This window comes from Aristolochia californica, unplaced genomic scaffold (genome assembly GCF_029961685.1).
Source record: "Aristolochia californica isolate CCGP_79_NKW_82.1479 unplaced genomic scaffold, dmAriCali1.0.hap1 SCAF_11, whole genome shotgun sequence".
NCBI classification, from domain to species: Eukaryota; Viridiplantae; Streptophyta; class Magnoliopsida; order Piperales; family Aristolochiaceae; genus Aristolochia; species Aristolochia californica.
In genome coordinates, this window is record NW_027181782.1 from 34,310,885 (window position 1) to 34,335,915 (window position 25,031).

The 25,031-nt window shown below is 38.4% G+C and overlaps 1 protein-coding gene across 1 annotated transcript; it reads right to left on the minus strand.

Moving 5' to 3' along the window:
- Positions 1 to 1,115: 1,115 nt before the first annotated feature.
- LOC137944955 (callose synthase 3-like) lies at positions 1,116 to 24,155 on the minus strand. The gene is made up of 43 exons (XM_068790781.1): positions 23,947 to 24,155; positions 23,535 to 23,773; positions 22,270 to 22,370; positions 22,007 to 22,131; positions 21,056 to 21,149; positions 20,741 to 20,851; positions 20,521 to 20,637; positions 20,312 to 20,404; positions 20,123 to 20,214; positions 19,809 to 19,935; positions 18,690 to 18,827; positions 18,484 to 18,560; positions 17,959 to 18,052; positions 13,894 to 14,016; positions 13,635 to 13,749; positions 12,953 to 13,287; positions 12,794 to 12,846; positions 12,626 to 12,686; positions 9,865 to 9,946; positions 9,721 to 9,770; positions 9,555 to 9,641; positions 9,254 to 9,388; positions 9,038 to 9,132; positions 8,840 to 8,924; positions 8,408 to 8,568; positions 7,721 to 7,844; positions 7,534 to 7,631; positions 7,289 to 7,433; positions 7,034 to 7,185; positions 6,600 to 6,709; positions 6,382 to 6,507; positions 5,713 to 5,781; positions 5,417 to 5,606; positions 5,159 to 5,336; positions 4,852 to 4,971; positions 4,643 to 4,761; positions 4,475 to 4,558; positions 4,110 to 4,222; positions 3,787 to 4,016; positions 2,772 to 3,569; positions 2,470 to 2,520; positions 1,671 to 1,856; positions 1,116 to 1,584 (listed from the first exon to the last, which is right to left on the minus strand). The coding sequence occupies exons 2-43, from the start codon at positions 23,719 to 23,721 to the stop codon at positions 1,336 to 1,338; spliced, it is 5,880 nt and encodes a 1,959-aa protein (XP_068646882.1). The 5' UTR covers positions 23,722 to 23,773; positions 23,947 to 24,155; the 3' UTR covers positions 1,116 to 1,335.
- Positions 24,156 to 25,031: the final 876 nt, after the last annotated feature.

Here is a 25,031-nt window from a genome sequence, read left to right on the forward strand (position 1 = left end):
CCAAACTTAGCGCGGGACGGGAGGTTTGACATCGGGAGACGAGAGGCCGTCGTCTCTGCCGTCTGTCGGAGGAAGGTGTTCCGTATGTCGGGGGCTCGACCAGAGTCGCACGCGGCGGCCAACGGCGGAAACTTTAGGAAAATGAGGAACGGTGTTCCGTAAGTTTTTTCTTCTCATTTCATCTGTCGATTTACATCGATATTTATACACTAAATTACAGATATTTATGTTGCTCAGATACCTCTGAGGACTTCTTCCTCTGTTTTTATGAATCCGGAAGACTGCTCCAGAGGAAGAAGTCCTCGTCGGGAAGATCTCACGCCAACAGTTTGATTTGATCAGCTGATGGGTTCTTCCAAATACATAAGCAGAGAGGCTCTTGGAGAACACAGAGGAGCTAACAGTGTCCTATTGAGAGTTCAAGTTATTTTTAGAAAATGAAGGAATTTAATAGATATATAAGTTTCACTCGCAATTACACAGAGAAGAGGGAGAAGATGGTTTTGTTCAGATCCCAGAAATTTTCTTCTTTTCCCCTCTTCCATCTTGCTGTTTGGATATTTTTGTCGAACACTTATCCTAGAGAAATTCAAGTAAAATTCACAAGAACCGAATATTGAAACTAGCCATTGGCATGAACAAGCTGAAGTTTTTTTTTCTTGGAAAAAGCTTATTCCAGAAAAAGAACTAGTTGTGAAGACGAAGAAAGAGTGAACCAGTGTAAACTTAACGATTAATGGAACGACAAAAACTGCATGACCACACAGTATAATACAACCGATGATGATCTTTTAAATAATAATGAACCTTAAAACCAAGACAAGGGCAATGGTGAGACTGATAAACGGGTATACCAGGCGCTCAGAGTGAAAGCAGAAGATTTTCACCCAAATTGTTTGTGCACCAAATTATTAGATGCCTTCCATCCAAGAATTCTTTTACTTGGGAATCAAACTTGCATTACATGTCTCTCACTCAGCTAGGAGAGTTGAGATAATTCTACTCTCATACTCTTCCAACTCTTTTGGTGATGAAAAAGAAAAAGTGTAACAATCTTTTCGATGCAAAGAATGAAAAGTAAGGTATAAAGAAGAAGAACCAGATACGCAGCCTGATTGACAAATCATAAGCTTTCACTAATCATTAACAGGTCTCGGTCAAATCTCATACACAAAAACTACCCATTTTTGTGTCTAAACTACATTCTTGTACAACAATGACAACTATGAACAGGCAATGGAAAACTTCCCACCAACAAAGTGGAGAAAATTTTGTAAGATTCTGTATACACCCGGTGACATTCGAGAAACCACATATGATCCTTGAGAATCCCCTTCACTCATTGTTGTTGGATGACTTGTCCTTCTTCTGCCCACCAAGAATACGACGGATCTGCAAACCTCTGCTGAAGGCCTGGTTGAAGAGCATACGCGTCTGGAACTCGGAAACAAATGGAAACCAGGCAAGGAATGCCACAGGGGTGAACAGAAGCAAACCCATGATTGTCTCATACCCACGGGCAAGTGTCCGAACGGATCCCCAGAAGCCAGCACGCTTAACAAGACGTTTGCAAGCTTGAGCAATCTGAAGTAAAGACCATAAATGAGTATAGAATTTGTAGAAGAGGGTGCAACAATCATACAAAATAAATAAAATAGAAAACACCTTACCAGGAGCAATCCCCACCCGCTCGGCAAGAAGGCTAGAATACATACTACTATATCTTGCACAGTCATATGAGGAAGTGCCACCAAAGTGACTAAAATGGAAATAAAGGTGATGAAAATAAGACCCTTGAACAGCCTAAACACAAGCTGAAAGTCTGCACTGAATCTCCGCCTTCCCACAGAAATAGTCTGCAGAAAACCCAAATTGCATTACAAACTCTTAGCAATAAAGTTACAAATGAACCTGTGAGCGATGTTATAAAACCTGGACGAGACCTGCTGATTGAACCAGAGTTAACAAGACTCCAACGTCCACCCACAAATTGGTGAAAACCCAGTTGACCAAAACCAGATTTGTTGGTTCAACAAATGAATCAGCTGACCCAGACAGCCCTCAGCCCTCTCTTTCAGCACAGGTAAGGGAGGGCAGAGGATCCCTCGGTTGGGGACAGGAGAAGGAAGCTACCTCCTCCATCTTCCTGCAATAATGAAAGACCCCTCCACCCCTGCCATGAGGGTGAAGGTGGGGACTACCTTTCCCATCACGGAATCTGGAGGGCAGAGGAGATGACTCTCCCCTGATCGATTTCCATATTTTTATATTTAATTTTTATGAAACAACATCATACAACATCTTTGAATCAACCAGCAGTTAACCCTTGTTAACCTGGGTTCAACTATACCCAGCCACTTTGCCAGATCAATGACGAGGCTGAATTTTATGACCCTGCCTGATCAGTCCTATATAGTCTTAATTAAGAACACACAAACCAGCTTAGGAGGAAAGGAACTTTTGATTTACCTTCATGACAAGCAATATCGCAATAATCACCAACCATGAAACACCATAAACCTGAAAATAGTCCAAGAAGAAAAAATAAGTTCCACCAACAGAAACTTCATAAACTAGGCAACTCCCCAATCCACCATAATACAATTTCACCCCCCACAGATGTCAACAATATATTCATGTCATACAGCCCACAGAAGGTTAAAAAACATAAAAAAGTATAATAACTATGATGATAGACAAAGATCAAGAAAGACTACATTAAAAGTATAATGACTATGATGATAGACAAAGATCAAGAAAGACTACATTACCAGAACACTTTGGTTCTGCTTCGTGATGGTCAAGTGGTAGACAAGCCCATACTGATAAATAAAGAATCGTAAAGCTAATAAAATCTCAACAATAATCCCTCTTTTCCCAGAATGCTGAAGATGCTCGTGCTCCTTTTCCCACCACGATTCCCAACTTTTCTCAGGTAGGACACCAATTCCACCCCGGTTGTTAATCCATTTGTGCCATTCTACCCAGTCATCTACTATCTTTTGCCATTCAAATCCTGATGGATTAAATAGGAATGGAGCAAAAAGCCACGTGCCTACCATGAACCACATAGAAACTGTGATCAAGATATAAGCAACAGTGCTTCGATAATGGTGACCAAAGACATGATACACAATTAGAAGTATCATCATTTCAATCCCCTTCACAAAATGACTTCGGGAATATAATCTGTAGTTTTCAGCAAACTTGGCATGAAACACCACAAATCCACGACCTGTGGGTCTATATTCAGCACCTCCATGAAGTAATGTCCTTCCATAATAATGGGTTTTTGTCCCAAGAGAAAAGGTGAAAAATACAGGGGCTAATTGTAATTGCATCAGTACGAATTCACTTAATGCAGTTCTGAAGCCTTTCTCTAGCCCAATTTCCATCATCATAGGCAATGCCATGAGAAACCCAAGTTGCATAAAAGACTGAGAAGCAAGAGCAACTTGGAGAGGCTTATTGTCACGAATAGCTGCTGCCTTGTTCAGTCCTTCTTCAAGTCCACTAAGAACAAGATATAACCGCCCATATAGAAAAACATACACAATGAGGACAGTCACCTGCAAGATCAGAAAAGAGCAATTTAAGGTACAACATAAGATTCACAACACATGCAACAAATTCAAAAATTCATGACACATGGTTACTACCAAGTTTTCCATTAATACAAGTAGAATCAATGATTAAGTTATTGTAATGTCAAATCTATCAAGTAGTCAATTCTGAAAATAGAACTACCACTAAAAGGTCCACAACATAATGACTTTCTCATCATACCATGGTGCTGACGTAGAAACCGATGGTAGTGAAGTAACATGATAACATCCGGAAGAAATCAAAACGGTGGCCAAGCCTGTAAATATCACGGCTCAATGTTTGTTCACCATTGCCATTAGCAATCTTTGCCTCAAACAAAGAGATCTGGTTAAGGCCCACGTCTCTCCCCTTCCCAACTTGCATGTATTCATGATGCGTAACATTTCCTTCACGCAGCGTAGAATTGAAACCTGGCATAACACAGCATCAAAAGGTTATATACAAATTCATTCTGCAAATAAACTAGACTATTTTTACATTCTGTAAGAATGAGTGCAACATACCAGCAAAGATATCCTCGCTTAAATTGATGATCTTGGATGCCTTACTCACACCACCCCGGGTCAGGTGAAATAGTCTATCAAATACATCAGGGTGGCCATAGTGAAATCGGACCCTGTGCACAGAGGAAAAAAATTATTTAAATGTAAGAAGTTCAGCATACTAACAACAGCTAAATCTAAAGATGTGAAAACATCACTCTTTTTCGTACGGGCATAAGACTGAATAACTGCAAACAATCCTAGAAAGACTACTAATAAGCAGATAACCAGAAGCCTGAAATAATCATGTACGGCTCCTTACAAATGCAGCCATGTAGATCAACTGCCACAAAATTATAACTGCCAAGTTTCATCAAATTGCTTACTTCAATGGATTAGCCAGCAATCTCTGTCCAATGGTTACAAAGCTAGTTTCTTGATTGGACATAAACCAAGCCAGAGAAGAAATACTGTACCACAGGTGGAAGAGCAGTCAGTTTCCTATAGAAGCCATTCCATAACAAAACAGTTTCAATACTTGAAAATTAGCAAACCTGCCAGTGAAAATATGCTCCCTCAACCCAAGGATTGTTGGATGTCTGACACCATCATGCTTTTTAAGAAATTCCTCCAATAAATTCCTCATTTTGAACGCTTCTTCCATATAGTTATCCTAAAGAAGTATATGCAAAATCATAAAATGGCATTTTGGTGAGAAGAACACATATCATAGATGACTACTGAATCATCGTTCAGACTTTACCTGATTCATATCAATTGTTTGCAACCCTTCTCCACGAGTGAAAATAATCGCATGATTTTGATTTTCTGGCTTACCTTCACCCAAAATAGCAGGTCCTGGGAGTTTTATCTTATAAATTACCTGTTCATGAGAACTCAGGTGAGTAAACATAAGATTGCCTACTCTGGTAGGTTGCCACCAATAATAGAGCAAAAGAAAATAATATTTTACACCTCATGTGTTGAAATCAATGATACAACAGGGCCTTCAAATTATAGTAGTGCAATCGCAATCGCAATCACAACAAATACAGAACATGTTGCCTTACCTGGTCTAGTGCCTGCACAGGTCCCACTGGATCCTTACCAGGATCAGCAGGATTTTCAGCTTTTGATATATTAGCCCTCACCAGAGCAGAGTAATAAACTTTCTCATTCATCTTCCTAGATCTATCTTTGCTAGGCTCCTCGACTTCATCGATGTAAGCCACTCGAAGAGATGGATATCTGTGACACAAGAAAGTCACTTTGTAAACTTCATCATGATAAAACATGGACGGAGATGGACAAACAGTGTCTATACATACTTTGTCATCAGCCTAAGGATATCCTGAGCACGCTGATGACCAGATCGCTTGTCAATCCCATACTGCTGGCATGACACCACGTAAGTGAACTTCATGTCAGCCACTGCTTGACACTGAGCCAACAAAGATTTTTCTTCTTTTGCTTGATCATCAGATGCGGATTCAATGGCCTTATATCCTTCCATTAAATCTGCACGAAAGAAAATAATCAGAAATCATAATTACGAGAGGTAAGACATACAAGTAGTAACCCAATTCCAGTCAATTTTTCATCGTGTTTAAGGATACGGGTCTACCTTCATCTTTTGCCATATCAAGGAAAGCCTGAACTTCCAATGCTTTTCGGTAATACATCATGCCTCTAACTACAATTTGATAGAACAAGCATGAGTATTGAATGCGGTTACAGTTATAAATCATACAAATAAATCACAATAAATTGACACACAGCACCATTGTTCATAAAGTCACAATACTTAAAATGTTGACTAATGATATGAAAGACGTTTGCAACTGCAATTACAATTGTCATCTTAGTACATTTCAAAAAAAAAAAAAATTGTCATCTTAGTACCCGTTAGCTTTTTTGCTTTTACACTCTTCAAACCCCACCAACCAAAAACTAGTTACATGCAAAACCTACTGCCTATTTTCTAGAATTTTTATCAGATATATCAAAATCCAGCAAGTTTCGAAAAAGGTTGTTTCATGGCAGTGAGACAAGTTGACACTTTAAGACCTATCCAGCACTACAACAACACTGACAGAATTCACATCTGTCAAATTTTGATTCTTCGAGGCTACAACAGGTAAAAAATTTCAGTACATCTGTTGATATCTGTACAAAGAAATGCCACTCCAAAGAAGCAGAAAGTCCTATGATTACAAAACTGATTTTGCCCACAAGCCATTTGTGAAGAACCTAATTTTCTCCACGCAGTCCATCCAGGCACGTAAACTCATACCAGTTCTAGTCAGAGTCTGCCCTCTGTATGATGCCCACAAACGGAGCTTTTCTTCCAGATCCTCACTTCCCTTGAATTCTTCCTCAGTTTCACATTTGGTCCTCTGAAGGAAGTTTTTCCACTCATCTGCATGTTACAAACAAACCTAGTCATGCACGGCTCGGGATAAAGACAGTTTAGCATTCTCCATTCTCCAAAAGTACGAGAAAGTGCAAAACCTGGATAAATTTTCTGCAAGTAAAAAAGGATTGTTACACCATCTTCATTCTGCTCCTCCAGCTCTTTTATGGAGAAAAGAACTTGTTCTTTATAGTAAGGTGTCAAAATACTGTAGCACAATGTGTCCAGTGTCAGCAACTATTTGTAGCAAATTGCTGATGGGGAATTGTTAATAGTGGCGATTTTATTAACATAAGATAGAGACATGCATCCCAGCAACCACCTCAACCAGAGAACTGAGGGTGCATGAGTGCATAATAGCATACACTAGGATTTGAATGAGGTGGACTTGAAGAAAGAAGACCAAGAAACATAAGACATTATCTAAAGAGAGGATATACAAATGAATGTCCCATATATAACAATACTAAAGACCTTGATATAATAACACGTAAATCTCCACTTTATAGACTTTTCTGCCCAGAAGACTTACGAAAATGATAACATGTTCCGAACTTTAGGAGCTGGGGGCATATCCATAAACAAAGAGTTTGTGAAAAATGATATCCGCCTCCTTGCCTCTAGGTTGGATGGTACATCCATTGCAGACTCTTTCACGGTGAGTAGCAAATACAGCCTATTGATCTGGTGGAGAATGTACAAGTTAAAATTGTATGATGTCAAAAAATTTGCATGTCTTCAGAGTGATGTTAATTTGCAAATATGCTTATTCCATTTTCTATATTACCTTCTCTTTCCAGGCTTCTGAGAAATCTGTGACAGGAAACTTAATTGCCCCAGGTGAAGCAAACAACTGCAAATGTTGATCAAGAGGTGCCATAACATCTTCATAACGTCCATATGAGCCCCCACCATGACTTGAATCCAAAATGCTGCACAGCAAAAAAATTGATATACTCAAAGAACCTCAATGACCAAGAATAAAAGCTCTATGTAAAGATACATGAGTGAAAGTCGGTTTAATTGCCTTACCCAGAGAGACGTTCCTCCATGATGTCCCTAGTTACAACCTCCAGCATGTCTTGAAAGAGAATCACGACGCGGTCTCTATCATTGGTTTTGTTTTCTTTCTGTAAAATATAAATGCTTTTTCAGCCTTAAGAAACAAGTCTAACCATCACCCATGACTAACAGAAGACATTTCAGTCTGGTTACCCACCAAAGCGAGAATCAAGTCAACAAAATAGTTGTAGAGACTTGGAAGAGCGCTCATCTTCAACTCAACAAGCAAAGTGTCATCATTGATATGCTTATCCACTTCTTCAAATAGTAAATCTATGACCCTGAACATAAAAAACATCTTGAATTAAGCAGAAAAGTAACCAAAACTAAAGCTTCGGGAAAAATAATGAGAAGAAGTTTTTCAAAAAAAAAAAATAATGAGAAGAAGAAACAAGCACCATAGGATGTGTAAGCACCCTAGCCCCTCGAAATATCATTTAAACAAGTAAAAATTGTTAAAGTTGGGTCCAAGTCTATCCCAAAATGATTAGCCAACCATAAAAAAAATTTACCACTTATCCATGCAAAATTGTTCGTGGTAATACTCCCTCTCACATCCAAGCTTACATGTACAGACAACAGACCTCAGACATGGACAACACAAACTGAGTACAAACTATACAAAGACACAACTAAGCTCCACAAGGCAGTGGTCCTGCTTTGACTATGTTAAAATCGAGTCTAGGTCCACCCCCAAATGAGTAGCCAAGTTAGCAGGTTCCCAACTAATAACCGTAAGATTTTTCTTAACACGTATCTAAGTGGGACTCTTCCCATTAACAAAAATAATTTCAGGCCACAGCACAAAACAGTAAATGAGCTCGAACTAAAAAGAATGGCTTACCGCTTCTCATTTTCCCCCTCCACTAAGAACTTAAAAACATTCCGAAAGGATGCATAGCATTCACGAACAGCACAAGACATATAACTGTCTCCATTTATTCGCTTCTTCAGCTCACGGTCTTTACCATTGCTGTCTTTAGCCATATCCAAGGCAATTGGGATCTGAATGATAGTAACAATAATGACCAGATGAGTAAGACTCTTATTCATCATGTATTTTTTATAGTTGCCACAAACAAGTGTATCAATAAAAATGGCAAGAGGGAAAAACAAGTAACCAATAAACCTGACAAACTCAAACTATAAGAGAGGCAACAGACCAGAAACAAGGTGTTACCACAAATATTTTGACATGCTACCCCCAGCTTCAGATTGCATATGAGACCACTTTTTTATAGCATTGTATTTTAAATGTAAATAAATAAATACCAACCTTGCTGGCCAACAAGAATGGCGGCCACTGAATAAGGTCTAGATCACGATCAGCCCAGTAAGGGACAATCAACAAGTCCATTTCTCTGAAATTACAAAAAATTCAAATTTCTATTTACCCAATGTAAAATGGTTATAATGAAAGAAACTAAAAGGACTAAAAATATTGTTAGCATAATTGGTTCCTCAGCAACAACACCTGTCACTAATTAGGTCTTCCTCTCTGAAACTAGTAATAATTTTGTTCCACAGCTGCGCAAATTTGGCAGCTTCCTTCCCCTTATTTGGTGTAATCTGAAACACCAACAACCTCGATGTTAATTGAGATTTAAAGTTTTCACGTATTTATATACAACAGCAGCAATAAAACTGTGAAAAAAAAGACAAGCACCATCAACGGAAAATAAATTAGGACCTCAGCAAATCTACGCGATAAAGTCGCCTTGAGACCCTTCTTCTTAGTCTCAGACTTGTCAGCTGGAATTAAGCAAGCATTAAATGCACCAGGCAATGACTGAAATCGTGACCTCAGCATCCCAAGTGTTCGAATCTGGTATGAAAAAAATTAAAATTAACAAAGCAAAGAGCATTATTGGAAAGAACGGACACAGGAGCAAAAGAATATTCAGCAAACAGAAATTACACACACACAAAATGATGAACTGAACCAAATGTGATACCACATAAAGAGTTACATCAAACAAACCTCCACTAACCTCACCAAGACGTCGAAATGCCCCATAAATACCTCCAAATAATGTGGAGAAAATTGCATACCAAATCTGTGTATCCATGAAATAGACCTGGGAAACAATCACAAAAACCATTAGACGGATAGAAAGCATTGGATGGAAACGATAATCAAGATGAACTAGAACATACAAGAATAATTGGAGCCCACAATGCAATCACAACACCAATATTGCTCTTCGCTGCAATCAAAAAAGCAGAATATTAAATGGCTACTTTTTGTTTCAATCTAATTACCTCTCAGTTGCTCAAAAATTAAAAGAAGAATTTAATTACCTCTTGGGAAGAATTCATGCCACTGAAATCTGTTTATATGTATATTCATGATAGCTTTTGTCGGTCCCACAAGAGGTTTTATCTGTTAAATTATGACACATGTTTATTTTAGGTTCTCAATAATAAATAATAATACATCAAGACCACTATTCTATGCTCTCTGGAAAAAAGTTGTGACAAAGAAAAATGGGCTTGAACAGTATTTATTTCCTTGGAAATTTCAACAAAATGCTCTAAAATCAACATCACTAACGTCAGGATCAATGTTATAAAACCTGAAACAGACAAGCTGGTTGACAGTTTCAACCAATCAGGTTCCTTGTCCAGGTTATAACCTTGCAAGAACCGGGATTGGTAAAAACCTGGTTGACCATACTGGGTTTTCCAGTTCAACCGATGAACCAGTTGACAAGGCCTGGTCAGCATGTTCTAATTTCACAGTCATGCACTGGGGAATTTCTCCATGCACAACAGAAAGGTCACAACCCTCCCCTCTCTGCCAGCACCAATGAGGGCTCCTCCCCCACCAGCACCAGAAAAGGGAGCAGGGAAGGCAAACCTTCTCCCTCCCGCTCTGTAAATATAGTCTGCCATTCTTCTCTAAATGACGGAGGAGGATACTCAGCCATCGCATGACAACGGACAGGATAGGGGACCATCCCCCGCAGGCAAAAAGAAGTCGGAAGGGGTGGCCCTCTACTCCCTCTGTCCTCCCTGAAGGTCTAGGTAGAAGAATCCCCCAGTGTTCTTCTCTCGACTTTAAAAAAAAAAAATGACATCATTCTGAGTCAAACCAAGTAGACTAAGGTCCAACTGGACCCAGTCATCCCTCTTCCCTCTGGGTCGGTTTTGAACATTGCTCAGCATTATGAATAATTAAAAAAAAAAAATTCAAATAATAAGTTTTTCACAAACAAGACCATATTGAAAGCCAAATGGATCTGTAGACATGAAATTAGGACATGCTGTAGTCAACTAAAAAGTTGTTGAACCAGCAACAGCTCACAATATCAGTACCCAGTCCACAAATATCTGATATGACTTATCCAGGACTAGGAAGACAACAAAGGACAACATAAACATTTTTTTTTTGAATGTTGATGAATAGTAGTTAATGAAAAAAGATAAAAACTACACTAAACTTCTCTTAAGACTAGTAAATACACATTACAAATGTAAAATTTTACAAACAGAAATACTACTGTTAATGTCCATATGATTGGAGCACTACCGTGTGAAGTAGTACATGGGTCACGTGTGGAACATGAAAACCATCCAGAACAATTGAAGGTATATAAAAGAAGTAAAGAAGAAGACTGAAATACAGTTGTCTATATTTTTGGAAAGTTGCTGTTCTAGGAAGTACTCTATTATGCCACTTTCTATATAAGGAAAATCAGCATGTTTCCACTTTTAATAGTTTCTTAGTTTGTCTACAGCCCCAATTTAGGAAAGTGTTTGGTTAGTAAGTTTTATTTATTACTAGTCAATTTAGGAAAGTCATAAAGTTAGGAATTTCATTATTGGTAGTTTTTATCCAAGTTTATTCCTGGAATACTTTTCTAGTAAGTGGTTCTGAATTTAGTGTCTCACAATTCAATTGTAATTGGGAGCTTTACTCCTAGTAAAGTTCTATTTAGGTGAAGTTATTTTGGGAAGTCCAAGGTTGTTTTAATCAATAAATAAGGGAAATCTGTTGTTACTTTATATCAGTTTGGAAGATCAATACAAGTTTTTCTTTTTCGTTGTTGAAGCACCATTGTTTTTTTCTTTCTTTTACTGAGATAATTTTTTTAGTGAATTTTTCTCATGTGCTAGCTACTGATAGTTTTTTTTTTTCTCATTGGCTAGCTACTGATAGTTACAAAATAGCAACTGCAAATTCATGGAACTAAACCAGGAATTTCCTGAGGTTGAGAAAATAATAGCTGAATATCTCATATTCCAGTCTTGTCTATCAATCATATTTCATTAGTTTTGCAGCATTATCTTATAAGAAACAAGGTGCAAACAAACTCCACGTAGTTTCATATGTGCATTTTCAACCACTAACCTGTGCAACTACTTTTTGTAACCACAAACTATACTTGCAACCTATAAGCACAAATTGAACTTGCAACTAATATTTCCAGTTTAAACCTCAGTTCCTCAAAAACTTGGCTCATTGTCAGCATATATCAGGCTCTTGTGCAAACAATACTAGATTACCTCATTCTTCACATACTTTTTGAAATGGATTCTTCACATATTAACTGCCTCCAAATTTCCTAAAACTGCAGAAATCCTAATTCAAAATCACGGTGTTCCTACCAAGCGTTGACCATCATGCATTATTCCATATCCCCATAGATGCATGAGAATTGAATGTAAAAGTCAACCTTACAAACCAAAATATATCCCTATTACACTCCAAATAGATGTTGAAATAGGCCTTTCCCAAAAAATTCTTCCTCTTTGATCAGCCTTGCACCGCTCAGCAAATTGTGGAACCAATACACTTGCCAAGGCAAAGATATCTTTCACGCTACTTATCACCAACATGGAAGTTCCATTCTAGTTGTTTTTGTGCATAACTTATTTGTCTTTTTTCTTAATTTTGTATTTTATTTTTATTCTGCCTGGTATGCACTTTACTTATTTTTAAGTCCAATTTCACAAACATTCAAAAAAAAGAAGAAAAGAGAAATACATTATATATATTCATTAAGGAAGGAAACAAAATAAAGCATATGTAAGGTAGAGAATTTCCTCCAAGCAGTACCTCAGCATAATAACTGACTATCAGCTTAGTTATCAGAAGGAGAACCCAGAACATTGTGTATCTGCAGGTGAAGAATTACATAAAGAAAAAAAATGGATTATATGCTAAGAACTAAAAATTTCACTTTAGTAGAACTTCTATAGATCACTGGTAGCTCCATTATCTTACTTGAAGAGTGAAAAGGTACTTTCATGCATCCCCCTGCCCACATAAAGACGAGGCTGCCAAAACAAAATCACTGTACCCTTAACCAAACAACAACAAAAAAGAATGCCCCAAGCATGTATATCAATATAGCAAAAATAAAGAAGAGAAACTAGTGCTAACCTGGGACCACCACATCATGAGCGTTATGATCCTGTAATTTGACCTTTCAAGAAAGCGTCTCAAGAATGGGAACAGAAACAATAGAGCTGCCAACATATTTGGTGACAAATATATTGCAACCGCCAAAATATATAATGAAGGGGCATCTTGGCTGTTTCCAAACCATCTTCTAATCGTTCTTGCAAGCCCTACAGGATTTTCCCAACTATATGCATAGGTTACTGGCAGGATAATCACCCATGCAGCTGCTGAGAGAGCTTTCAAGATGTATCTCAGCCTAACTGGATATGACATACTTCGCCTTGCCTTCCAGCTGAGGATTATATCAAGGATAGCTGCACATGGAGAGTATGAGTCCATAATCACATGTGCTAAAAATTTTAAAAAGAAGATGAAGCCACAATCAACCACAGAATTATTAGAAGATGACCGATAAGTGAACCCTGTTCCTTTCTCAACTAAGAAGCCACCTTAAAAGGCCTCACCCAACTTAAACAGAACAAGATCACAAACCATACCACATGTGTGACTTTTCCCCAAGCTGAACTCCTCCTCTATTAGCCACAATGGAACTGTAAAACAACTGGGCAGGACACACGGAGTTCATTGCACAGGGCACAGACTGGATCTGGATCTTGTTCCGACTACATTAGATGAAATAGTAAGAATATTAATTAGATACCTTGGCCAAGCTTCAAAACTGCTGCTGTTATGAATATGCTTAGCACCTTCTTGAAAACCCTGGGTTGAAAAATTGAACTGGGATCTGGTCCACTCCAAGCAATTATAATCATTGCCTGCAAATTTTAAGAATTAACAAAACCTGTCCAACTTCTTGGTCCTCTTTACAATGCACAAACAATAATTTTTATATTTCTTCAAACCAGGGAAGGAGGGGGGAGGGGCTTGGATGGTGGCTAAAATCTGAAGAAAGTACTTACCTGTAAACACAAGATTAAGAAGCTCCACATTCTATCAAAACTTCTAAAGATATGCCAGAACGAACGTATCTCAACAAAATTGATCTTCCCCACCCAACGATCCTTAGAAGGTGCTCTGCTCTCCTGGTCAATGATCATGGATGTAAAGCCATAACTACCTTGGTGGACTAACTTCAATTTTTTTTCTGAAGGATGAATTTTTTATTGAAAGAAGGAAAGCAAAGGGAGTAAAAGCAGCAAAGACGAAGGCTACAGAACACATGCAGCCGCCAAAACAAAAACAATTCCATAGAGATAGAGAAAGCAAAGGTTATCACCCATGATTCAAGTCTACAGGCCACACTAGAACAGAGATCACAGATTGGTAAGCCTTAAAAGGGTTTTTTTAGATTATGCCAAAATTTTACTCAGAGAATAACAACAAACACATATGGTAGGATTCCAAAACCTACAACTGAACTAATTAAAATAAACTAAAAGTAGAAGAAAACAAGAAGAACAACAGAGGAACAACTTTAGATGAGGTCCCCTTGGAACAACTATATAGGGTTTGATCTGAGAAAGATTAAGAAAGTTTACATTTCCAGAGAGAAATCTTTTTTTCCATCTTTTTTTCCTAAAACTTCAAATTCCATGCACAATCAAATATAAAAAAAGTTGCTTAGTAACACCAAACTGAAGTTCACGATCACCAACTCCCAACAAGCAACCAAAGAAGAAAATATTTTAATGCTTAGCAAAGATTTCTAAGAGGCCCAGCGAGTACCTTGGAATTCTGTTAAAAAGCAACCATCCAAACAGTGGCATTGATGGTAACTTTTTTTTTTTTTTTTGAGAAAGATAGTCACATTAGTAACTAGTGAGGAAAAGCTCTCTGATAGTTACAACCTCTTTCTGGTGTCCTTTGTACAGTTTGAGAGAAAGATGAGAAAGTAAAAGATCAGTGGTTTGTGCAAGATGAGAGGTGAGAATGGTATAAAGCACAAGTATGGAAGACTAATTGGGTTGTTTCAAGGGAACCTAGCCTCCTATACTCCTGAACATAAGTGTAGGGATCTATGACTGTTGTCTGGGCCTCATTCTCTAATTAAACAATTACAGCACTTCAAGTGGGCTGGTCCCACACCCAACTTCACGCCTTGACATAACGCATGCCAAATAATTGTAAGCTATCCTAACTCATGGTTAAACCCTTGCCAGCACCCGTTTCCAAACCCATACAGAGGCCATGACACCCTACATCAAACCCAAGTAAGGGCCCTTGGCTCATCACTTACGAAGATGGAGGGTATAAGAAATAATTTCTGCATTTGTAGGGATTTTTTATTAATTAGAGGTTAGTAAATAAGAAAGGGATTTTTGCATAAGTTAGTAAATTAGTGGGTTTTCTTTGTTAAATTAGCAAGGGAGCCATGGTTAAACCCTTGCCAGCACCCGTTTCCAAGCCCAGACAGAGGCACATGACACCTTACATCAAACCCAAGTAAGGGCCCTTGGCCCATTACTTACGAAGATGGAGGGTATAAGAAATAATTTATGCATTTGTAGGGATTTTTTATTAATTAGAGGTTAGTAAATAAGAAAGGGATGTTTGCACAAGTTACTAAATTAGTGGGTTTTCTTTGTTAAATTAGAAAGGGAGCTCGTCCAAGAGAGAGACATGTGCTGCCATGTGCTGGAATTTCTGCTGGAGAATTAAGTTAGGGTATTATTTGGAGATTAAGCTATGTAATCAGGTAACTAAGGATGATTAGACAAGTAAGGTTTTTTGGGAACTAAGAGTTTCTTTTTCCAGATTTCAGACTGTAGTTGAAAATTAATAAAAAGAGAATTTGTTGACTCTTGGGGAATTCCCAATCCACGTGAAAGACAATCTTTATACCTCTTATCTTCTTCTTCTTGCGTAGTTGTTTTTGTGCAACTTCAACATCCTCTCTCTCGTCTCTCAATTCTCTCTCCCGCTCAAATTTTCAAATTGAAGCAGCCATTAAAATGGGTTAGTATCATTGGTATCAGAGCAGGCACTATGTCACGTGTTTGAATCCAGGAGGGAACAACCTATAAGGTGGGCTAACTTAAGTTAAAGTGAGAGTCGCCGCAAAGGTTAAAAGGGATATCCAGTCCGGAGTGGGAGTAGTGCGCTGCGTCGGACTTTGGAACAGAAGCATGGTGGATTGGTATCTCAAGGGAATGGTTTTCAAACATTTTGCATGCCATAGCCTTTTTTTTGTCATTGTTGATCTAAACAAATTCATTCTCTCATGGTTAACAATGAACTAACTTCGGATAATGCTATTCCATTGCTGCTTTGCAGATCTATTTTTAGGAGGAGATGGCATTCCTTTCAGGTGGATCCCAATTTGGTGGCAAGACTTTTAGGCACCCCTTCTCAGCTAAGGAGGTGGAAGGAGGTTGAAGCCGCAATCACTACTATGCCAACAAGCACTAGGTCGATAATAGGACTAAGGCAACTTCTACACATTAATGGATCAGCAGTAACAACAAGTATTACTAGTCACTCAATTCTTTCTTTTTTCTTGACATGGTGGGAATTTATTAAAGAAGGCTGACGACAAAGAACAACATGGTAAGTTCAAAGAGGAAGTTCCCTAATAACAACTACTTAAAGGAGATTAACCCTCACTTTAGTAAGGGAATCAGCTAAACAATTCACTGATAGATGAACAGAAAACAAATAAGAGCAAGCTCCCTAATTGAGACACTAATTTCAGAAAGTGCACTGACCTCACGGAGGGTCAGTGGCAATTGTGCACCAACTAATGACCATCATTATAAATTCTTTTGCAGACTAGCTTTTCAGCACAGGTGAGACGGAGGATGAAGCCATGGTGTGGCCAAACACCAAGGTGGAAAACTGTACAAGTCCAGTGCACAGCAATAGAAGCAACGGCCAAGGCCAAGTGCAATGACACGGCCCAGAGGGGCGCACACATATGGCTGGCCCGGCATCAACTTCAGCAAAAGAAGACACACTTGAGCTTGCCAAACGGATGGCCAAGCAACAAGGTGCACAACAACCCCAACAGCCAGCTCAGACACAAGGCAGCACGCCAGCAGACACTTCTGGCGGGGCGAAATGGGGTTGGGCGCAACAGGAATCCTAGCGGGGCGAAATGGGGTTGTTGGCGCACGACCAGGACTCCAGGCGGGGCGAAATGGGGTTTCCTCAGGACGCCAGGCGCAGGCGCCCGCGCGCGAAATGGGGTTTCCTAAGGCACCTGGCGCCCGCGTGCGAAATGGGGTTTCCTGAGGCGCCCGTGCGTGAAATGGGGTTTCCTGGCGACCAGGTCGCCAGGCGCCCCGCCAGACCAGGGCGCCCCTTGACGCCAGAAACCGAATTTTTGGGATCTGACGGTTTTCTGAGCGTTTTTTGAGATTTCAAAAGGCAAGAGGAGAGACTATAAATAGAGAGGCCTCTCCCATTGTAAAAGGGTCGAAAAATCCTTAGCCTTCTTTACTCTTTTAGTGTATAGACAGAGTTTTTAGCCTTGACCTTCAAGAGTGTTTGGCCACCCTTTGTAATCTTGTATTGTCAATACAAAGTAGGCTTTTCTCTTCTATACCTTGGTGTTTTTCGTTGTCCTATTTGGCTTGTAACTTCTTGTGTGAAGTATTGGTTGGAAGAACCGAAGCTCAAGGAGGCTGACTAGTTCTTGGGAAGAGCTAGGCCGCACGGGGTAGATATTCCGTTTGGCTAGACGGACTTAGCCTAAATCTAACCGCGTGACAACAGGGCACTAGACATTCTCATAGGCCGACTGACTTTCAGCACAGAGCACTAGACAGTTTCGTAGGCTGCCAAAGCAAATGACCATCTTTAATAAATTCTTCCGCAGAATACACTTTCCAGCACAGAGCACTAGACATTCATAGACTGACTAAGCTTTTCAGCACACAGTACAATACAGTCTCATAGGCTGCTTAAGCAAAGCATTCATATATAGATTATAAGCTCCAAGCTTGCAACAATAAGTACATCAGCATTTCTTTCTTTTTTTAATTTAAACTGAGAATGTAAAGCCTAATTAAATAATATAAGCTTACTCCATTTTTATCAGCACGAAGCTCTTCCAAAGGTTTACAAAAGAAATCAGCATCAGCCCGCATTGGCCACCCCAAACGAAAACAATCAACAGACCTGTATATTTCAAGTTAATAAACCCATGCAACAGTAAACAATAGAGTGTTCATGAACTGATAGTTGCATACAAACAAAATAAACTTGTTGGAAAGAATTGTCCCACAGAAAAATCTTTGAGTTTATTAGTTGGAAAGAAGGGTTTAATAACTTGCTAGTCATTTTGGTATGGGCCTTGGATCCAACTTCTAACATAGTATCAGAGTAGGTACTCAGGTAAGGCTTCCACCCAGATTACCCACATTTAGTAGAAGCCACAAAGAAGGGCTCACATGTGAGTGAGAGTGTTAGAAAGAATTGTCCCTCATAGAAAAAAGAGTAGAAAGATTTTGGGCTTGTTAATTAGGAAGAAAGGGTTCAATAACATGGCTAATCATTTTAGGATGGACCTTGGATCCAACTTCTAACAAAACTCATTTTTTGACAACTACCAGAAGTATTCATTCAAATCATCATAATTTCTCCATTGTGAATGCTTTGATTTCCCTCTTTTGCTCCTTTCCGCTTCCTGAGGAAAAATTTAGATTAGAATCCAGAACAATCAAATAACAAAAAAATTACAGAAAATTTATAGGTGTTTTCAAATATATCAATTTCATAATAGAGAGTAACAGAAGCAAAGGTAGCACCACAATACCCGGGCTATGGTCTGATAAATTGGAGTCACCACTTTCCTTAGGAAGGCTTCTTCATCACCTCCATAGGCTGGTTTAACATTCTCACCAGTCATTGGACTAACATTCCCAGCAAGCATACCATAAAGTTCAAATGCCATCTATGAATATAAAAAAGAATGAATTAAGCAACAATTTTAAAACAATATCACCAAATAAAAAATACATTGTACAGCTTCACAGAATGGCAGAAATTGATAAATCTACTTTAGAAGAGAAAATTTAAAATCTAGTAATATCCAATAGCCTTCCTCATTTACTAAGGGGTGGGTGGAAGAGCACAAAAGGGCCATAAAGGCCAACAGTAAAAAAGAAGAAACAAAGAAAACTCAACAAAAAACAAAAACCACATCAAAAGGACATGCTGCCACAAGACACCATCCACAGTTAAGGAACTAGCCACAGCAAGGGACCATACAAAAAAGGTCGCCATAGAATTGCTGCATCGGCACTCCTCAGGCAGAAAAATATTAAACTTTGGTAATTCTCAATCACAACAACTGAACATCCTCGACCCATAAAGGACCCTCATAATGGTCAGGGAGCGTGAAACCTTACAGGAGTCCATAGAGCCACAATGCTCAAAAGAAGTAGAAAAGACTAGATTATGATAAAAGACACCATCTCTAGCCCAACCAGGATTTTCTACAAAACTTGTTTGTCAAAATTTCCTATAGAGCTATTGTCAACAATCAAGATGATCAACTAAACTCAGCATCATTTCCAAAAAAAAAAAAAAAAAAAAAAAAGATGATCAACTAAACTAATCAAACCTAAGATCAAAAAGTAACCTAGGGCAGAACTACCTGATGCTTATTTTCTTAATTCTAGTTTGATTTGGGAAGTGGGAAGTAACCAAGTGTCACCAAATCTGGAATCCACATTCTCAGCACAAATTATCATCAGAATATTTAAGACAAGGACGCATTACTTAATTTACCTTTGTTTCTTCTTTTAAATAATGAAATCTTACTACAAATTGTTGGTTTTTTATTCAGGTACTAAAATTAGATCATGACCGTAGAGGACTTAAATAATCTAGATAATGAGTGAAAGGATAAGAAAGATAGTTCAGGGTATACATGATGATAAATATAGCAAAGACACTCTGGCATGAATCTCAAGTTTGCAGCCTCGCCCCATATAAGAAGATAGAGGCCCATATACAAAAGTTTTCTCTGCTGCACTTCTTGTTGAATAGTTGGTAGCCTACAAATTCAAAGTTATTATCAAATAAGACCATAATGTTATTTTGAAGACAGTCATATGAAATAAGGCCCCAAAGTAGAGTAAACCGGAGAGCAGAATATGTAAATTGAGTCACAAAGTCTTACAAGGGCCGCCAATGAAACCAACAACTATGAAACGCAGATAAGAAGTTATGAACATTACTGACCAAAGACTACTCTTGCGATCCAAATATTTACACCACTTTTTGTAGTTCTTAAATAACTTCTTCATCACTTCAGTGAGTGCACGCTCATCCAACTAAGATAAGAACCACAACATGAGAAAAACATTAGGAATATCAATTAACGACTTTAACTTCAATAATAGTTTGAGGCAAAACCAACAAACAGAAAACCTTTGGTTGTTGATCAGGCTTTGGAAATTGCCTTATGTGAACATTTGCAAGTAGCAAAATCAAGTGCTCCCTTTGATTTGCCACATTATCCTTCTGCATACACAATGGAAACAATCGACAGATATTATACAACAAATCTCAGCAACAAATAAGAGGATTATTTTCTTAAATCATTTTTCAGAAAATATACTGAAACCATAAGCACTTACCTGAAACCCAAACATTGCCTGCAGCCAATCAAGTATGTCCTCATCTACCTTTTTCTTGTAGTCCCTAGGCCAAGGTAGACCTCTAGTGTTTCGGAGCGCCAAAACAGCAGCTTGAATCTGCAATTTTCAAACAACCAAAGTGCAATCCATGATAGTCGCAGAAGTAATAAGAAACTTCAGGTTAAAAAAGGATTATAAAATGAAATGGTTGAAAACAAACCTCAGGATATCGCATGATGGCCTGATTTGCACTATCAGGGTCAAGTGGAAGAATGTTGTATGGAACATATATTTGAGTCTTTTCTGCAACTGTCTTCTGAGCTTCCAAAATCTAAATTGAATATCAACAAGCCAACTATTACTAATTAGAAAAAACTAATATATCTTCATCCAGGCTTCTTCTCCACATAAGATTGCGTCATCAAGTGCACCACCAATGCCAATATTTATGATACCAGTCGACCACAACCCCTTTCCACATTTAAACCCATATAAAATAATTACAAACATCAGAAAAGTAAAAACATGCCAATACCTCATGATCAACCTCAACAGACTGTGTCAAGTTGACAGCCTTCAAAACTTCAAATAAGACGGCAGCAGTTTGATATGCTTTTGTCAGCTGAGCACTGTTCAGACAGAGTAAATGGGTAAAAAAGACGCTTCATATAACAGAAAAACCAAATACCAGTGGCAGGACAGCTTTTCAAAACATTTTTTTTTAAATGATGCTAAGTTATATTTAAAGGCTCGGAAGAGCTCAAAACATTTTATTTTTTTGAATATAGACAAACGCCCCCTTCCCTTGGTGAGACAGGAACCTTATGAACTCACACTAGAAACCCCCCATGTGGCCATTAAGCCAGAAGCCCTAGTCAGTTTATTAAAAAAAATAAGTTTAGAACAATAAAAATAAATGACCACCATCAAGACCTGTCCAAATAGATCAGGTCAAACAAGGAATCAACCCCATCCCAACCCAGGGTTAGGACAGGGTTGGCCCCTCATCCATGGGGTAAGGGAAAAAACCCGAACAAGTTTGGAACTGGGACAGGTTTTCTCAACCCTGATCAGCAAGATCTTACTTCTATACAACCCTGTATATTTTTAAAACATGTAATAAAGAAAAAAAATTCTTTTCTTTTAACTACGTATTTGAAGAAAAGAAGTTCATCCAGAGAACTTAACTGGCATTTACGCACTTCTCTTTTAAAGAAAAGGCAAGCATTAAATTAAAAAAATAAATGGTAAACTAATTTGCATTTTTGAAAAGGAGGTGGGAATGGGGCAATAGAACATTGCCGTATAGACCAGGGTAGCAAGGAAAGTGTGGGAACGAGGGGAGGAGTTTGGGAACAGATCGAAGACAAGGTTGGAATTTCTAACCCTGTCAAGACTTTCCAGGGAACAGGTTTCAGGGTTGGGCTCACGTGGCGATTTGGGTTGGCACTTGAAGCTTACAAGGGTCACAAAGAAGGTAACTTACCGATCAGCTTTATCAGCAGCATTTTGCAACGCTTGAATATATTTTTTGTAGTAGTGGTGATAGAAACTTTGCATTTCTCGTGCATCACTCTGTTTGACTCTTCCCATTAAAGTAGGATCATTTTCCTGGAGATAGGAGACACAAAAAGGACTTCAATATTCAATGGACTTTATAAAAAACTAAGAAGTGCAGTTCAGACTGCAATTATAGCATATTTATGCGAATAGAATATTTCAATACAAAAGAATCCTGAATGAACTGACCCTTTCAAGACGTTGAAGAAGTGCAGTTTTAAACTGACGGACTCCACGCCCACTAGATGTGGGATCCAACTTGTGAGCTTTCTCAAAAGCATAAAATCGACCTGGTTCGGAAACCAAGATAATGTATATTAAACTTGCAGAAAAACTAACAAAGATCACTTTAATAGATGTAGCTTCTACTTCATGTTAGGCAAGAAAAGAAAATTGAGGAGATCTAAGAAAAATCAGTGTATTGCAATTATTGCCATGCTCAACAGATGAGTATGGCAAACATGTTAACATAGGATCAAAATTCAGGACACAAGCAAAAAAGATATGGGATAGTATTTATATCTACTTTCAATTGGACAGTATTTGTCATACAGAAAAAAAACACGGGTCTCAAATTAGTGCACACTTTGTATTACATTGGTCTAAGGTTTGCTTTGAACAATTTATGCAAGGTCATTCATAAGCATATTACTGTAGTAAACTGAGCGATTCTAAAGCATACAACTGTTATAAAGTCCATTAAAAATAATTGCATGGCCAAGTACGATCCTAAAGCTTCATGGTATATTTATAGTATAGCTAAGTAAGCTGATACTATTATCAATTTTATTGTAGAGAATATACAAGATCAACATCAAATTTTCAAAATACATTTCTTTGAGTTCTGTGAATTGGCACAAGTTACATTCCGTTTTGCAGAGGCTCCATAATTATCTACTTTAAGATCAATACTTTATCTTTTCCTAACAGTATAAACTAGGAAACAGGTAATTATCGAATTATCATTGCAATCAAGTGCCCAGAACTAACTTCTTTGCAGAGGAAAGTAAAGATATAAATATTATATTGACACAATTTTCGATTTAATATTGAAACATGCTTACATAAAGAAGAAAATAAGGATGCATACACGCAAAGACAAATGTAAACCAGCAAGGAAGATGACAAATGTGAAAACATTAGCTACAACCAAATGTCAAGAAAAGAAGAAGAAATATCAAAATGAAGGCAAACAACAAATGAAAGACATTTACTACAGTGAACCGGACTGGCACACAATACACGGACCTCCGTAGAACATAAAAAAGTTATGCTGCACTCCACTTAGAGAGGAGTTTTATCCTCGACAAATAAAACCAAAATAGAAATAATAACAACTACTCGTTCACTGAAGCATAACTATTCACAAAGGTAACAACAAGTTTCAGAAAATCACAAAACCAACTTCATACGAAAAAACAAGAGATAAAATGACGATCTTGGTCCGCACTTACATAGGTAAGCAACTCTTGGATTGGCGGCTTCTACTTCATTAGCCACCCGAAGAATGGGCGCAATCTCTACCAGCGAGGACGGAACAACCTCACTGTCGAAGATGGAATCGCCCAAATTTCCTGCCGTCTGCGTCCGCTGAAGGCGCCCCCTACTCGGTTGCGGCTCCATACCCCTTCTTGAGGACATCCTTCTCGCCCAAATGACAAATAATTATGATATACTACCAGCACCCCTTCTCCTGGTTAAAAAAAAAAAGAACAAATCAACAGTCATAAACTAGACGAACCAGCAAAAAAGGAGCATATAACCAGATTTTGTGAGGAACTGGCACAGTGGGAATTCCATCTGGCTCACCACTATTCCAAAACAAAATGCATAAGCACTCTAACAAGAAACACAAAAAAATGTTACCAACTATTAAGTAGGCTCAGATCATCTTCTACGCCGGGCAAAATCTCATTTTTCAACAAAGACACCACAGAGAGAAAACCGACTGTAGGCAAGCGCCCTCTGAAGATGTCCGACCGAGATCGGCAGGCGAAAAGCTCCAACCAGTGTGTGAAAAAGAAAACCCTACTAGTGAAAGCTTGCTGCTTATGTAAGCTACCCGAGCAGCCAACAAGCTACAGGTGATCACTGAAGAGTATGCGTGGAGTGTCGAACACTGCCAAAAACTTACAGGAAAGGCGTTCGGCTCAGCCATTTTAAAAAACTCATGCTTTTTTAGTTAATTACATTTACGACATTTCTCTCCGTTTCCGGCTGTTTTTACTCTTGCTCAGTCAAACCAATCATAATTATCCAAATTTAAAAAAAAAATACTTAAAAGGTTTCTTTGTCAATTTATGTACTTTTTATTACTATTTAATCCAATCTTTTCACGTATAATATAATAATATATTATTTATTTATACAGAAAATAAGGCAAGATAGCTTATTGCCGGATCACTCTTTATAATTAATTTTTTTTGTAAAATTGAATCGAGATGAAGGGTAATTCAGTCCAATAAAAAATATTCGAAGTTCAAAAATTAAAGGAACGGGTACGAGGCCTAGGAACCCGGGTGAAGGGTAATTCAGTCCAATAAAAATTCGTTCAAAGTCATGAACAAACCGGGTGGCACACGAAGCGAAAAAAGGCCGTTTTCCACTAAGAGGCAAAATAATATTTTAAATTCAACGAGGGTTATTTCAGAAATTACGTTGAAAGTCAGTGGCATTTGCTGTTCTTCTTCCGCTGTCGGTTCGTCCTTTGCTGAGTCACTATCCCGGCGCTCTGTCATCGCCACCGAAGAATCTGCGACGTTCATTCACTGGAAACGAAATTCGAAAGTGAACGATATCGTTCACTTTCACAACAATTTTTATTTCTGTAATCCCGCGGGAGCATATAAGACAGTGGTCCCACGAAAGTGACTGGAACTAGTTTGTGGACCCCACGTGGTTGTCGCACACGTCACCTCATTACGTGGGCGAACTGCGGGCTTAAATGAGGG